The sequence below is a fragment of the Miniopterus schreibersii genome, assembly GCF_964146895.1.
Source record: "Miniopterus schreibersii genome assembly, chromosome: 9".
NCBI classification, from domain to species: Eukaryota; Metazoa; Chordata; class Mammalia; order Chiroptera; family Miniopteridae; genus Miniopterus; species Miniopterus schreibersii.
In genome coordinates, this window is record NC_138118.1 from 2,555,945 (window position 1) to 2,572,876 (window position 16,932).

At 58.2% G+C, this 16,932-nt stretch overlaps 1 protein-coding gene across 6 annotated transcripts in view; it reads left to right on the forward strand.

Moving 5' to 3' along the window:
* The window catches only part of PRKAG2 (protein kinase AMP-activated non-catalytic subunit gamma 2), a gene marked incomplete at its 5' end in the record, with an annotated part of 167,235 nt that overhangs the window by 50,702 nt on the left and 99,601 nt on the right, over positions 1 to 16,932 (forward strand). Inside the window, one exon of one of the 6 annotated variants that reach the window (XM_081147789.1) lies at positions 15,692 to 16,277. The exons of 4 other annotated variants lie outside the window; for them this stretch is intronic. In XM_081147789.1, coding sequence (XP_081003915.1) covers positions 16,184 to 16,277 — 94 coding nt within the window. Of the gene's footprint in view, positions 1 to 15,691; positions 16,278 to 16,932 lie in introns of those variants that run through there. One more of the 6 variants, XM_081147788.1, reaches the window with a different exon arrangement.

Here is a 16,932-nt window from a genome sequence, read left to right on the forward strand (position 1 = left end):
GGTGTTGTGGCTGAGTGACCGCTAGGGGGCGGCATAGCCTCACTGCTGAGCCTAACGCTGGCCACAGGCTGGCCCTGCCCAGGGGACAAAGGTGACCGTCACCGTCCCTGGATAGTTCCTCCCGCTGGGGATGTTTGCCTTCAAGTGCAAACAGGAGAAAGCTGATGCCACAGAGGGGACATGTCCACCTCACACCTGACCGGCCTGCCGAGGCCTTTCCAAGGGGAGTCACCGCACATTGAATCCATTCAGATGTCCCGGGTGCCAGGCTCTGGGGGCACATCAGCCGGCCAGCGAGTCCCTGTCCTGAGCAGGGACACCCCTGGGCCTGAAGGGGGCAGGTCAGGGGGGTGCCGGGGGGCCTCGCAGGCCAGGGCAGGGCTCTGTGTTTTCATGGAGTGATCGGGAAGCCATGGGATGGTGTTACTGAGGGAGGGACTTGCACCCAGAGGGCTTGGTGTGGCCACTGCGCAGCGCCAGGTGGTGGGATGGAGGGAGGGGGGAACCATCGGGGGCCCCCGGAGGGACCTGGAGGTCAACCGTGATGGTCTGCAGCCTCCTGTGAGACCTCCTTGCGCCCCGCCTTCTCCAGGGAGCCTTCCCTGGTTATACCTGCCGTGAGCCGTCCGCCCGAGCTCTGAAATATGGCTGTTATTTTAAGCATCTGTGCAGTTTGTGTGTCCCCCGCCTCCCCCCCGTGACATGCTTCTGTTCCTTCTGTCTTTTGCAAGCTGGTGTCCCTAAGGTTTCATGGGCCTGCCCCTTGCCCCCCCAAGCGCTCCGAGGTCCTCCGCAGTGCCAGCCAGAGCCCCACACAACACAAGCCCGAGGCCTGAGTGTGGCCCTTCGGTGGGGGAGCCCCGGGGTCTGGGCGGAGGTGCGTCTGGAGGTGCGTGTGTGTCTAGATGAAGATGACAGCGATTGGAACTTGTGAAGAAAGGGCTGGGCCTCGTCACCCCCATTGTAACAGGGGCGGAGCCTCCCTCCTGTGGGCTCCTGGCTCTGAGAGCTGCAGCCCCCTCACCTTGCTCCCTCCCCTCTCAGACCAACACCCGCGTCCGGGGAAGGTGCTCAGAGGTATTCAAACTGAGATGTGCTGATGGAAGGTCAAGGCCGCACACTCGGGGTGTAGATGACACATTCGTAACTGAGAAGGGGCTTCTAGCATCAAAACTAGATGTGATAGGCCTGCCCGTGTGGCTCAGTGGCTGAGTCCCACCATCCAAAAGGTCACCAGTTCAATTCCTTGTCAGGTTTTCGGCTCGATCCCCAGTAGGGGGTGTGCAGGAGGCAGCCAATCGATGATTCTCTCTTATGGATGTTTCGATCTCTCTCTAAAATTAATAATAATAATAAAAACCTTGATGAGACGGCCCTGGCTGGGTGGCCTGGTTGGTTGGTCAGGACACGTACCCAGGTTGCGGGTTCGATCCTTGGTCAGGGCACGTGCCAGAGGCAACTGATTGATGTTTCCCTCCCACATCGATGTTTCTCTCCCTCTCTCTCTCTTCCTCTCTCTAAAATCAATAAAAACATATTCTCAGGTTAGAAAAACAAAACTAGATGGGACAGAGACTTTTTGGAAGCAGTTTTCTTCCCAGAACCCCGCGGGCCTGTGGCGATGGCTCTGAGGGGCCGAGACAAGGTGGCGTTTTGCCAGTTGGCCTCCCACTGAGCAAGAAGGGGCATCACACCTTGGCGGTGTTTCTCAGTGGTTAGGGCATTGCCCCATTAGCTGAAGGGTCGAGGGTTCGATTCCTGGTCAAGGGCATGTATCTGGGTTGCTGGTTCAGTCCCCAGCCCTGGTCGTGTTGCGTGTGGGAGGCAGCCGATCGATGGGTCTCTCAGTCCACCCTGAGAGATGGCTACGGACAGAAGTCGGCCCCACTGGGCACGGGGACATCATCTGTGTCCCACGAGGCAAAGGGCATTGAAAATTGCTGACCCGGGCAGCCAGCTACTCTGATTACACCGCGGGGACTCAAGGTCACGGCCACGGTACCTGTGGGACAGGCAGGAAGGGAAAGGTGACGACCCGCCCTGGGGCCCAGGGAGGCCCCGTCAGCCAGCTGAGCACAGCTGCAGTTTGGGACGTTTTTGACTGCGGCCCCCAGTGGGAAATTACAACTTATGTCGGAATCCATCCCACGCGCGGGAACGAAAGCCATTTCCCTTGGAACAGTATTTGCCCCGGCCCGGCTTTCTGTTTCCCACTGGCCTCCGGTTCGTTTTCAGGGCCCGGCCCCCGACCCGCGCAGTTGGGTTCTCCACGGGGCAGGGGGACGGTCGCATGTAGGAAACGCAGCCCTGCGTGGCCCTGAGCGGCAGGATGGGTGGGAAAGGCTGGGAGCGGGCCGGGCCCAGGGAGCCGGGCGGGAGGAAGTGTCGGGGTTTGGCCGGCGACGTGGGATGGCAGGCGCTGGAAGGACCGGTTTCTAAGAGCAGCTCACAGCCATGACCGAGGTCAGGGGCGCGGTGGACGCCCAAGTAGATTTCATTTTCTGTCCGTGGTTAAATTAGGATAGAAAGACTCCCCGTGGGTGGCTGTGCTCCTGGAGTGGGTCAGCTGCACCTCAGCTCTTAAATATTTTTTTAAAATATATTTTTATTGATTTCAGAGAGAGGAAGGGAGAGGGAGAGAGAGAGACAGAAACATCAATGATGAGAGAGTCATTGATCGGCTGCCCCCTGCACGCCCCCGACTGAGGATCGAGCCCACAACCCGGGCCTGTGCCCTGACCGGGAATCGAACCCCGATCTCCTGGATCATAAGTCGATGCTCAACCGCTGAGCCACACCGGCCGGGCCCTCGGCTCTTTAAACCCAGCTCCTGTCTGTGGCTCTGCCTCCGAGGGCGTCGTGAGGACCCTTGGAATGAGCTCTCCAGAGAAATGTGTTTAACTTGTAACGCGTCCGGCCCTTTCGCCCACCCCTGTGTTGGATCGTAGACAAACGGCTCTTCCTTTCTCTCCCGAGTTTATTTTTCAAATAAGAGTCTGTTTTCCCACAAAATGCCAAAGGTTTTATACTGTGTGTGGAGGAGTGAACTCGGGCTTTGAAAACTTTAATTTGGAGCCTCCAGGGCTCTGCTCCACCTGCCAGGGGCTCCTGGTGCGGGAACCTCCTGCCTCCTCCTGCCCACAGCCAGCCGGCTCGTGAGTGCCACGGCCTCTTTGCTCAAAGGCAGAGCAGGGTCACACTCGGGCGGTTTCAGTCCCCCAGGGTTTGGGGCTGGCACCCTGCCCTGTCTTCTTTCAAGGAACCCATTTACCTTACATGCCAGTCAGGGTCCCACCTGTGGTTAAAACAGACCGTGGCTGGCCCGGCCGGCGTGGCTCAGTGGTTGAGTGCTGACCTATGAACCTGGAGGTCATGGTTTGATTCCCCGTCAGGGCACATGCCCAGGTTGCAGGCTCGATCCCCAGCAGGGGCATGCAGGGGGCAGCCGATCAATGACTCTCATCATTGATGTTTCTCTCTCTCTCCCTCTCCCTTCCTCTCTCTGAAATCAGTAAAGACATACTTTTAAAAAAAAACACAAAAAAACAAAAAACAGACCTTGTCTGTAAAGGTGAGGGAGGAGCCGAGAAGCCAGCCAGAGATTAGTGACGAAGCTTCTACCTCCCTGGGAGGGGGCAAGGAGGGGGTGGCAGCCACGCAGGAGTCATGACCTGGCAGAGGCTGGAATTGGTCCGTGTGGCAAGATCCAGAGACGGAGGGGCCGCAGCTGCAGCCCGAGATGCCGCCCGAGGCCTCTCCCTCCCCCAGGCTGCGAGCCAGCCGGGAAAGGGAGCCTGGAGGCCGTGGCTGCAAGGTTAGCCCCTGGCGCCGAGCAGAGCGGCTCTGAGGGGAGGGACCTCCCGGCTCCGGAACTTTCCGTAAGGGTCCCGTGGAGCCTGCTTGCCTCTCAGCTTGGCCCCGAGCCCCACCCGGCCTCCTTCCTTCCCTTGTCTCCAGGGCTGATCTCAAGAGCATTCCTCACACGTGCCCTGAACGTCAGCTTACACCTCAGAGTCTGCCCCTCGGGGGACCTGTGACCCTTCTTCAGGCCAGCGGGTGCCCCTCACTCACTCAGTCCTCTGGTCCAGTGTCCCGAGGTCAGAGGGACCGATGAGGGAAGGAAGGAAGGAAGGAAGGAGGGAGGGAGGGAGGGAGGGAGGGAGGGAGGGAGGGAGGGAGGGAGGGAGGGAGGGGGTGAATGAATGAATGAGGCAGGATTAAGCCAGGCCTGAGCACTGGTTGGCACTAGTTAGGTCTGGGGAGGGACACTTCGCCCTGCTCGTGGGACGTTGTCCCAGTGCCCTGGGTTTGTCCCCACATGTCAGAATCCAGAGTTATGTGACTTCTACCCGGTGCCTGGATTTCCCCTGGCTCGGCTGTGCTCCGTGGCTCGGTCCCGGAGCCGAGAGCGTGCCCCACCATCCGCAGACGCTCCCCGAGCCGCCCCGGCTCAGCCGCAGCTGGGGCCTTGGGCCCTGCGCTCGCCCGCCGTGACTGGAGCCTTCTGGATCCCGGCAGCTGGTGAGGTCTGACTCCTGGGGCCCCGAGCAGACTTCAGAAAAACGTGACTCATCTTGCCTGCCCACAAAGAAAGGAAAAGCATGCATGGCATCTGAGTTTCCTGAAAAGTCCAGCCAACACTCGGCAGAGCTATGTGGCCTGGCACCCGGCGCGGGCCCCTGGGGGAGCGCCCTCTGGCGGCTGACACGCAGCCGTCCCTGAAAGGGGCCGCACGCAGGACACGGTCGGGGGGAGACGCTGACCGACGCTGCGTTCTTGCCCTGCCCACTTTATCTCTTAATTCCTTTTTTAAAAAAATCACATTTTATGTTGACAATTTTAAACCTACAGAAATGTTGCCAAAAAATAGTGCAAAGAATTCCCATACGCCTTTCATCCAGGTTTCCCAGCGTTTGCGTTTGACCGCATTTGCTTCCGGACTCTCTCTCCCTTCGTTCATCTGCCCCCGAGGATATTTTTTCCATTGCTTTTCAGAGGGAGTGGGAGGGAGGGAGAGAGAAACATCGATAAGAGAGACACTCGCGTGGTTGCCTCCCACACCAGTCCCTACTGGGAGCGAACCCATAACCCAGGTACATGCTCTTGACCGGGATTCACACCCAAAACCCTGGGGTGCTCAGGCCAATGCTCTCACCGCTGAGCCACACCAGCCAGGGCCCTCGCTCGCCCTCAATACAAACGTCTGTGTGTGCAAATAGGAAATCCAGACCATCAAGAGTAAGTTGCCGGCATAATGTTCCTCTATTCCTAAATCCCTTCCGTGTATGTATTTCATGCAAACTGGGACACTCTCCTCCCCGCGGTTTAATTATCAATCCCAGGAAATTAACGTCAGCGTGAGGTGTGCGCCACGCCCCAGGATTGATCTGCATTTCACAGATCGCCTGGGGAGCTCTTTTCCCCGGAGGGAGTGACCCCTGGTCCTGCGTGGCACTGGGAGGTCTCGCTCCTCAGTCCCCCTCAATCCTGAACAGCCCCTGGTTCCCCTCATGACCTGGACATTTTTCTAGACCCCACGGGCAGTTACCGCACAGCCCGACCTTCACTCCGGGTTAGCCCGACACTTCCTCCTGATTAGATTCAGGTTTGCTGGCCTGGGGGCAGTGCCACAGGCCGGGCGCCCTGTCCCGGCGTCACCGCGGGGAGCACGTGCCGTCCCCAGGGCCGTTCCCGGCGACAACTAACCCGGGGCTTGGTTAAGGGAGGCGTCGGCCACGGGAACGTTCTCCAGGCCGAGAAAGGTGTCACTTTCCCCTTGGTGAGGAGCAGTCGTTTGTGGGCACCGCCCGAGCTGGGGCGGCTCAGTGGTTAGAGCGCCAGCCCATGCACTGAAGGGCTGCGGGTTCGATTCCCGGGCAAAGGCACATAACCTGGGTTACAGGTTCGACCGATGTGTCTCTCTCACATCGATGTTTCTCTCCCTCTCTCTCTCTCCCCACCCTCCCTTCCACTCTCTCTCAAAAGCAATGGAAAAAATATCCTTGGGTAAGGATTACCAAAAAGAAAAGATTATATATATATATAATATTATTATATGTATATTTATATATATATATTTAATTTTTTCTTAATACATATAATAATATATATTATTATATATATATTTATATATATATATTTGATCTTTTCTTTTTGGTAATCCTTACCCAAGGATATTTATGTGTGTGTGTGTGTGTATATATATATATATATATATATGTATATGTGTATATATATATATTTTTTTTTTTCATGGCACCAACTTGTGTATTGTGTAAATTTCTTCTTTCTTGCCGGGCTTTCCCGTGGTCCTTTTAGCATCGGTCAGTTCGTCTGCCTGAACTGTGAGTATGGGGGCAGCCACACGCTGATATTTTTCCTGATTTCTGTCCTTAATTCTACACGGATTCGTGGCATTCTACCTGCTAAGGAGGCATGGCCCCTCCTCCGTGTCACATACAGGCTCGGGATTCCCGCGTGACTCAGTGGCCTCCGCCTGTCGCTTTCATACTTCGCTGCACCAGCTGCGCGCCTGGCGGGCAGGAGCCCTCCGGGGGCCCCGGGGGCGCGGCGGGCTCTCGCCGCGGTTCCTTCGCCGTTGGCTGACGACGGGGCGTCTTTCACGCGCTTGTTGGCCGCCTGGGCACCTCCTCTGGAGGGACGTCTGTTCGCTGCTTAACCGGGTCTTTTTGTCATCGAGTTGCAGGAATTCCCTGTGCGCTCAGGACGCGAGACGCTTGTCGGGTGCGTGATGCTCGGGTCTCATCCCCCTTTCTGTGGGTTACCGTCTCGGGCTCTGAACAGCGTCCTCTCGGGGACAAAGGTTCCCATGACAAAGATACCTGAAGGTGCTGCTCCCTTGAGGGGCCCACGGAGACACCTAGACTTGCCGATGGGAAGGGCAGGAGGTGGGGAGGTGGATACTGGGGACCCCAGTCCATTGATTCTGAGCAAGGGCGCCTCAGAAGACGGGACGCCGGGACAGGCGGACGGGCGCGGGGACTGCCTCATTCCCCTTGTGCGAAATCAGACCCGACGAAATGGTATATTCCGCGCGGCAGGAGGCGCCCGCCCCCCTCCAGCAAAACCCCAATGGGGCCTTTTTAAAATATTCACACATTCGGCTGCTTTACGGCCTATCGGCGTTAAACCTCGCCTGTTGTCTAATTATGACCCACGACGTGTCCTCGCTTCCCGCGCCTTCCATGGTTTCCCTTCTGCCCTCTCTTTACGAATTAACCTTTTCTTCTCGTAAACAGCCTTTTTAGGCATTTTTTTTCTAATCGCTCCCTTGCAATTTTAATCAAAACGGGTGTCCTATATATGATCTATATGCCGTGTGTGTATCTGTGTTTCGCATTTTAAAAGGGCCGGTTTCACCCCCTTAGGGGCAATATCGCCCCCCCAAGAATGATGCCCTTAAACAGGAAAGAATTTGAGGTGAGGAATGTCAGCGAGAATAGTAACACTGATTTAGTGAACAATCTGAGCTATAGAGTATATTTTTCTTTTAAATTGATTTTAGAGAGAGGGGAAGGGAGAGGGAGAGAGAAATAGACACATCAATGAGGGGAACATCGGCTGCCTCGTGCACGCCCCCGACTGGGGATTGAGCCCAAAACCCGGGCCTGTGCCCTGACCAGGAATCGAACCCCGATCGCTTGAATCCTAGGTCAACACTCAACCACTGAGCCACCCTGGCCAGGCTAGAATATCTTTTTTTTTTTTTTTTAAATATATCTTCATTGATTTCAGAGAGGGGAAAGGAGAGAGAGAGAAACATCAATGATGAGAGTCATTGATCGGTGGCCTCCCGCATGCCCCCGACTGGGGATTGAGCCCAAAACCCGGGAATGCGCCCTGACCGGGAATTGAACCCCGATCGCCTGGATCCTAGGTCGACGCTCAACCCCTGAGCCACCCCGGCCTGCCTAGAATATCTTTTTCATCTGCTGTCAGCCTCCGGGAATGAGCCGGCCACGCATCTGAACTTTCTACATGTCTGCAACTTACGCCACTTGGCCCCCACTTACATGCATTAGACGCTTTGCAGTTTTCTTGCTGGAAAGATACCAAATATAATTTCACCCTTTATAGATGCTATAGGGTCCTAACTAGTTTGCCGTGTGACAGCCATCGGCATATCCAGTCACCACTGAGCTACAAAGACCAAATTCAGGACTTAAGGACCCCGACACCCCCTTCTGCTCCTGTCCCGTTCTGTGCGGAGACCTTCTCTTGGACATCAGTGCTCTTGCCTTGAGCAGCACCCTCCCCTCCCCACATCACTACTAAAAAAAAACAGTGTTCTTTGTGCGTGTGGCTACGAAGGGTAAATTATTAGTAGGAGAGGCCCTGGGCTCCTCATTCAAGAAATAAAAGGTTGGGGCTGGAGGACTTTGGCTGGTGAGCAGGGTTTTGCCTGTTGACTCCTGACTTCTTGGATCTGGGGTCTGGAGCAGGGGGGTCGGTGGAGCTCCCGGTGCAAGTCCAGGCGCCCAGCCGGCCAGCCTGGGGCAGCCACGCAAGTGTCCGGAACTGAGGCTTCCCTCTGGCTTCCCCTGAGGTGTCTCTCGGGACACACGACATCATCCCATGTAAAATACTCTGCGGCTCACAGGGTAATTTTGTTATTTTATCTCGCGTGATTTCCTTACCCCCCCCGAGAAATGGACTCGGGCTGTGTTCTGGTCTCTTTTATGGGAGAAACGTGGACACATAAAGTAAATGGCTCCAAGCCGCATGCCCGAGACGTGAGCCTGAATGGCTTTAAGGTGCTGAACTTGACCTAAGTATTTTAAACGCCACTGTTATCATTGTGTTCGATGCTGTGTTTTACTAGTCAGAAGAAACGGGTCAACGGCAAAGGTCAGCTCAGGCCTCAGAGTCTAAGCCAGCTGTTTGCAGATGAAAGCAGCTGGGGTCCCCCCCACCACCACCAGGAGCCCTGGACGCGGGAGACGGGAGCCGGCCGAGCTAGGTTGCTGGGAGGCGAGGGCCCGGGTGGGCCGCACTCCGGCTTCCTGCTGAGCAGGTGACTTGTCACGGCCTTGACCTTTGCCAAGGGTTCTGCATTTTCCTGTATCACTTGATCTTTCCAAGACACAACTTAGAGAACAAAACAAGGGAATCCAGGTGCTTGGCCTCCAGACCCTTTGGCGCCTTCGAAATCCTCTGCTGTGTGAGTCCTGAGTCCAGGTCTCACCTGGGGGCCGCTCGGAAGCCGCAGTTAGTGGCAGGTCCTTGTCTTTGGAGCCCTTGGCCTGGCCTAGAGACCCCCAGGGACTGCAGGCCCAGGTGGAGGGGTTAAATAGGACCCCCGCTGAGCCCTTCCATGGGCCTATGGTGCCCATCAGATGGGAAGGATATTTCTTTGGGATTTCACATTTATGGGGGGAGAAGGGGGCCTGCACTTTGCTAAAAACAACTACTGCCATGGTTTTTCACTTTTTCTATATTCTTAAAATGAAGGCACCCCTGTTGTCCCCGGGTTTGGATGTCACTCGTATGAGCTTGTAAGTTGAGCTATTTTGTCTTTGCCCCCCCAAAACCACCCTCTTGTCACTCAGAGAGTCTCTACACTCCAGCTCCCGGGGGAACCACGAGGCTGTGTGTCACCATGAGCGTGTCAGGTGACGTGGAAAGTGCCAGTGGACGTGGGTGCCTGAGTCAGGGCCGGGGGGCGCCGTCCAGAGCCACAAGCTCAGAAACCGCTCTGGCAAAGGGACTTGGAAGGCCCCAAGGAGGCGACACGGCGTCTCACTCAGAGTCAAGTGCCGCCCCGACCTTTAGAACTTTCCATGAAACCCGACACGGGGTTTTGCAACCGGCAGGAGAGCCAGCAAATATGTGCTAACGAGTGTCACCACCGGGCGGGCGGGCGCCCCCCGCTGCCCTCTTGCGTAACGGGCTGTGTTTGGCCCGCGGCCGGCCCTGCGGGGATCTGGGTGCTTTTCAGGTACGGTCACGTGACCCTCAAAGGGTTCCGCCGACGTGTCTTCGTTTCCTCTGTCAGCTTCCCAGCCGAGAGGAGGCAGCCTGGTCCTGGGCGCCCCCGCCTGCGGGACGGTGGGCCTGGGATCTCACCCGCCTCTCCCACTGGGGACCTTGGCCAAATTGCTTTCTTTCTCTGAACCTCTATTTTTATTTCTTTTTTTTTATTTTGAAGATATGTTTTTTACTGATTTCAGAGAGAGGAAGGGAGAGGGAGAGAGAGAGAGAAACATCGATGATGAGAGTCATTGACCGGCTGCCTCCTGCTCGCCCCCGACTGGGGATCGAGCCCACAACCCGGGCATGTGCCCTGACCAGGACTCGAACCCTGACCTCCAGGTTCATGGGCCAATGCTCAACCGCTGAGCCACACCAGCCAGGGCCTGTGTTCCTTTTTTTTTCTCAAGTTGAGCAGCGATGACTGGCCTCCCTGCCGCTCCGCTGGGCACAGGAGGAGGGAGGACAGTGCTCGGGGAAAGTCTGTGAGCTGGCACAAGCCAAGGCACCGTGAGCTTGCGCTGCTCCGAGGCCGCCCAGCTCCGCTTTGCTGGCTGCGCCCGTCTGTACGTCTGCACGGGGCTCCCGGCAGCTCTGCCCATAACATGACACCCAGAGCAGCTTCAAGGGTAAGAAAGGTTGGGGGCCTTTCACACTTTTTCCTTTGCTATAATTGGCATTGGAGGCAGCCTGGGCGCCCGGGGGGCGCTGCTTCCGGGGGCAGTCCATGCTCGGACGGGCTGGGCGGCCGACGGGAGAGGGTGGCACTGTCTCGTGACCCGCGTGGCCCCGTGAGGGCTCCCTCGCTAGTGGGCCTCCTGCAGCTGACAGGTGGGTGTACACGGTGGGGTGACAGATGGACGCTGGGCCACAGAGATGGCAAGTCCTGGTTGGGGCTACAGCCGGAAGCCTGGAATTAGAATCCGGTGACCAGGGCACCACACGCCCGTATCTTAGGCTGCGGGACAGGCCTCCTGGGTCACCCCTGAGGAATCCCAACAATTGACCCGGTTCACCCGTGTTTTGGGGTCACCAGGGTCTCATGCCAGAGCCGTAACGGCTCCTTATGCCCAGAGCACAGAGGTGCAACCTGCTGCTCACGGAGGGAGGCAGCTTCCCACGCCCGGGCATCGCGAGCGCCCCCTCCCAGCCCGTCGGCAGCCCCCGACCTCCCTCCTCCTCTGCCTCTCCCACCCCGGCCCTGCCCTTTGTCCCCTCTGCACTCTGACCGCTGAGTGGTTTGTGTATCCAGATGTGCGGGGGCCACCACCTCGTAAAATGCAAGCATCAGGGTCCCCGGACCCATCGCCCTGTCCTGCCCTGGGCCTGCGCTCGGCGGGCCTGCCTTGGGGTAAGTGCAGAGCTGTGGCTGAAGCAGTGGGAGCCCCCGCAGAGGGCAGCAAGGGGTCCAGGGTGGCGGGCCCATGTGCCCCAGGACAGGATATGCTGCCCCCAAGGTGACCGAGCGCAGAGCACAGCCTGCTCCTGGTCCTGTCCCGCCTCTGCGCTCGGAGCCACGGCGGGAACCGGCTCCCCGAGGGCCAGTCCCCACTCGGCGGGAGCTGTCCACCTGCCTGGGGACAGAGACACACACGGGACAGAATAACAGTGCGAGGTCCCGCGTGAAACGTCTCCAGAAAGGACATCCCGATGCCACTTTGTTTTTCTAACTGTCAGTTGTAGGTTTATAGTAAAAAAAAAACACCTAGAAAAGCTACAGCAACAAAAACAAACAACACAGGCTGCAGATCAAATGACCTGGAGTCCGCCCCTCCCGGACCTGGTAGAACCAGTCAGAGCGGCGATGGGGCTGCCCCTCGGCCCCCGGGGGTGGGGGGGGGGCACACTAAGGCAGGAGAGCCTCTGCTGCCCCAAGGACCTGGTCCTGTTCCAACCGGGAGAGCTGTAGGGCCTGATCCAGAAAGGCCCTGGGCCTTTGAAAGACACTTGCAAATACAGTTCCGTCTTGGGAGCCACTGGTTCCTCCTTTTTAAACCCTTCAAAAAAAATCCCCGAGTGCGAAGAGCGCCCCACTGGAACCCAGCCCCCAGCCGGCGAGTCACAGCCGGGCGGAGGCCCCTCCCTCGCATTCACCCGGGACCATCCGCTGGTGGAAACGGTGAAGACGGGAAGGGTTCGGCCCCCGTGGCTCGCTTGTCCTGCCGTGTGAGTGTCACCGCCCCCCCTCCCCCGTGCCTCAGCATCAGGTCTCCGGTGGAATGAAGAGCGGGCGTCGGGGACATCCCCAAGCTAGGGCACCCCGGGTGTGCGTGAGTCGGGCGGGAGCGCCAGTGGCGAGAGCGCCCATGGTAACATTTTCAGGGACTCTGCAAGCCCGTCCCTGCTGCGTCGGACCCAGGAGTGGGCCACGGTTGGAGCGTCTGCACCCCGGAGGGTGGCAGGGCCGCGAGCCAGGCCTCCCGGGGAGCAGCTGCCCCTGAGCTTCCCAGCACGTGACCCCGTCTGCCGGTCCCAGCCAGGTCGCCCAGCCTGTTTTCCCCTCGTGGGCGACGCCGACCCCCCGGGGGGAACATCCTGAGTGAGGTCAAAAGTACACGCTGGGGTCTCCTTGGGGTTGCGTCCGCTCTCAAGGCTGTCACTCTGGTCACCTAGCTTTTCTCAAAGCAGCCGCCCTTCCCACCGCTCCCGGGTCCTCCGGCCGAGAGCTTGTCCCCGCTGTTCCCGTGGGCAGCAGCGAACGGTGTGGCCCAGACACGGTGCCCCTGAGGCAGGCCGGTGCCGCCTTCTCTTTTCTGGATGTTCTGTTCCCCACCCGGCCTGGTGTGGCTCAGCGGTCAGAGCGTCGGCCCATTAACCGAAGGGTCTCGGGTTCGACTCCCGGTCCAGGGCACTCACCTGGGCCGCAGGTTCCATCCGTGGCCCCGGTCGGGTCGCGTGCAGGAGGCGGCCGATCAGTGCGTCTCTCTCACATCGATGCTTCTCTCTGCCTGTCCGTCTGTCTGTCTCCCTCCCTCCCACGCTGTCTAAAATAATCAATGGAGAAACAGCCTCAGGTGGTCCTCAGGCGACGATTAACAGCAACAAGGAATCAACCAACGAATGACAAGTTCATGGAACAACAAATGGATGTTTCTCTCCCCCTCTCCCCCTCCCTCCCTCTCTCAGATCAACCCATAAATGTATTTTTTAAAAATTACAAGTGGGAGTGGAGAGAGAGGAACTTTCCAAATCACTCCAGCCCCCGTGGCCCCCTGACGAACGTCCTTCAGGGTTCACCCCAGGGCACTGCCCAGGTTCGTGCCTCGCTGTTGGTGGATTTTTCTAAGCTCGTGTGTGGGAAAGTGGGGGGGGGGGGAGATGTGAACTCGGGGATCGGCTAAGTAAGAGTCAAGTCCGCGTTCTCCCACTTGCTAGGCGTGTGACCCCGGTCAGGCCGCTTCCCTGACTCGTCTTTAAATAAAATGGGGTTACTGGTACCCGCCCCCCGGGTTGTAGGGAGTATGAGAGAATAATTGTGAGGGGACCAGCGCTCCAACTGGCCCGTGGTAGGCGCTCAGCAGATGGGGGTTATTCTTTTTAGTAATTAAAATGGAGTTTCTTAGAGGACACGAAGGCCTTCGCATTATTCATGACGCTAATCCCCTCTGTCATCCAGCGCCCTGTACCTCCTGGGCAGGGTTAATAACCGCGCGATGAGTGAGTGGCCGCGTGAGCCTGGCACAGGGCACCGGGCGTGACCACCCGGCCGGCCGCTTGGCTGAGCGTCGCTGTGCTCGGGGGCGTTCCTCTTGCCCCACGCGTCACCACCTGGGGCGAGAATATTACGTTGGCTTAGACAAAAACTGCTCATTTCCCTTTCAATCAGCCGTTTTCCCGTTTAATACACCATATTTTAAAAATTTTTTTATTGCCTAAGATGCGCTCCCCAGGCTAAGGGGTACGTGACTGTATTTTTTCATATTTTAATATGTTTTTATTGATTTCAGAGGGAGGCAAAGAGAGAAAGAGAAACATCCATGATGAGAGAGAAACTTGGATCGGCCGCCTCCTGCACGCCCCCTGCTGGAGGTCAGAGCCAGCCCCCTGGGCGTGTGCCCTGAGCGGGAATCGAACCCGCAACCTCCTGGGGTACGGGGCGACACTCGACCAACTGAGCCACACTGGCCGGGCAAGCCCCTTCTTTTTCTGGCTTGGACATCTGTTGAGTGGTCCTTTCCTAAGGAAGTTTGGCTTTATTTTTATTTTTTTTTTATTTTTATTTTTTAAAAAATATATCTTAATTGATTTCAGAGAGAGGAAAGGAGAGGCAGAGAGAGAGAGAGAAACATCAATGATGAGAGAGTCATTGATCGGCGGCCTCCTGCACGCCCCCGACTGGGGATCGAGCCCACAACCCGGGCCTGTGCCCTGACCGGGAATCGAACCCCGATCGCCTGGATCCTAGGTCGACGCTCAACCGCTGAGCCACGCCGGCCGGGCTGGCTTTATTTTTAAATCAAACATTCAATTTCCATGAAGAGCTGAAGTGTTTTTTTGTTTTTTTTAAAGGAAATCTCAATGTGGAACTCCAAAACCGACCTACGTGGTCTTTTTCAGAGTTTATCACCGTAAGTTTGGGCTGAGACATTTAACCACAGGGATAACCCACTAGTGTACTGGAGGCCCAGCTGGAAGTGGGGTTTACAGCTTATTTGAGGAGGTCCGGCTCCTCCGCAGGTGGGGTTGGCCTGGCGGGTCTCCCCACTTTTCTCCAGACCCCCCCAACCCTCAAGGCCCACTCACTCCCCGCTCTCCACGCCAGGCCAGGGGACCGCCCCTCTGTCTGTCTGTGCTGACGACACGCGTCCATCCTGGCCACTGGACGCCCGTCGCCTACGGCGTCTTTATGGGTTGGTGTCGTTTAACAGTTCGCCTTTGTCCCTCCAAGTCGCTGAGCGACTCCTTGAGGGCGACGCCTATTTGGGGTGTCGGTTCCGGCGTCCTTGCTGCTAACATCGGACCAGCGACCTGCCCGTCGGTCCCAGCGGGAGAGGAAGGGCCGGGACACTGAATGGCCACCAGAAGCTGGGACCCTGAGACGTCAGACTAGATCCTAATACGCCCAGGTTGCGTCTTGGTCGGCAGAAGGGGAAACGGAGGCCCGTGGGTGGGAAGAGATGGCCCCAAGGTCATGCACCTAGTCGGCGGATCCCCGGTCTTCCCTGTAGTCCAGTGAGGAGATCAGGAAACAGAAAGAGGAAACTGTTTCCCGGCCTTGTGGGTTTACACTTCGTTTCATGGCTGCAGAACACAACCTGGAAGTGTTTCGGTTTGTTCCATTAGGGGTTTGTTAGTCCTGGTTCCGAGGTTACCTGACAGTCGCATCCCCTTCCCAGGCCTCAGTTTCCCCATCCGCACTGGAAGGGGGTTGGACCAGACCCTCTCTGAAATCTCTTGGGGGTCCTGTCACCCTACCGTTCGTAGCCAGTCCAGGGCTCGGGTTTGCCTTTGCCGATCCTTCCGGTGAATCCCAGGGGACCCCACGCGCCCCGCCCCCCCCTTACAGGTGGTTCGGTTTCCTCCTCGAGGAGCCCGGAGCTCAAGTGGGTGCGGTGGTTTCCAGGGACGTGTGACTTCTCCTCTGGGAAGCCGCCGGCGCCTTCTGGCCCCTGGAACCCATGAATCAAAATAGCTGTGTGATGTCATGTCATAATGGGAGTGCGCTCCGGCCAATTGGTGCCAAGGATTGTCTGCCCGGCCCGGCTTCCTTTTACAGTCTTTTTAAAGAGACATCTGCAGACCCGCACATGACCGGGCCTCGGCTCCGCTCGCCTGTTTGGCCTTCCCTCCCTTTTTAAGGCCAAGCCGGGGGGGGAAAAACCCTGGGGCGCCTGAGTTCGGGGCTGACCGTAACTCCATAAACAAACCCACGGGCGAGGCTCAGCCGCAGGGCTGCCCCAGCCGCTGGGCCGGAGCTGGCTGGAGGAACGGCTGCAGGGGGATCCCCACTCTGCGTGCCCCGAGGCTGCTGGCCCCGAGCGTGACCCGTCCTGCCTCAGCCTCAGGGCCCCCCGGGGGCTTCGCCCAGACCCCCAGGCCGGGCCTCTGAGCTCCCGGGGGCCCCGGCTGCCGGGCCCCCCGCACCTGCTGGCCGATGCTGCGCCTCTCCTGGCTCCCTGCCGCCCGGGGCTGACGGCGGGGCCGAGGGTTCTGGTATGGTCACCTGTCGCCCCTCCTGCGGCCACAGCTCCTGATGAAGCGCTTTGGCAGCCTCAGGGGGAAGAAGAAACACAAGGAGACGCACCGGAGCACCGAGAGGCGCCAGTCGGAGCCCCATGGCCTTTTCGGTAGGACACTGCCTGTGCCCGCTCTCTGCTGGCTGAGCCGGGGGAGGGGGCCCAGGGCCTGCATGTGCATGTGCGTGTGTGCGCGTGTGTGTGCGCGTGTATGTGAGCGTGCGTGTGCGTGTGCATGTGTGTGCGTGTGTGCATGTGCGTGTGTGTGCATGTGTGCGTGTGCGTGTGCGTGTGTGCGTGCGTGTGCATGCGTGCGCGTGCGTGTGCGTGTGCGCGTGCGTGCGTGTGTGTGCGTGTGCATGCGTGTGTGTGCGTGTGTGTGCGTGTGTGTGCGTGTGTGTGCGGATTCCTGAGCGAGAGCGGGTGCAGCCGCTCCCTGTAACTGGGCCGCGGCGAGAGGAGCAGATGGGTGTGTTTGGGGTGTTTCCTGATGGGTGGCGGTGCCGCTGTGGCGAGCTGCCCGAGGTGCCTTTCTCTGCAGCCACTTCCTCCCTCTTACCCACCTGTCCTGCTGAGGTTCGCGATCCGTGGCACTGTCATTCATTCGGGCGAACCCAGCAGCTGGGGGAAAGTAAGAACGGAGGGGAAGCATTGTTTCCGGCCACTGGAAGTGAAGTGTGCGTGTGCAGAGGAGCCTAGCGTTAGGGGCCAGGGAGACGCGGTTCCGCGGCGGCCTCCACCCCGTGGCTGAGCAGCTGGGCTCCTG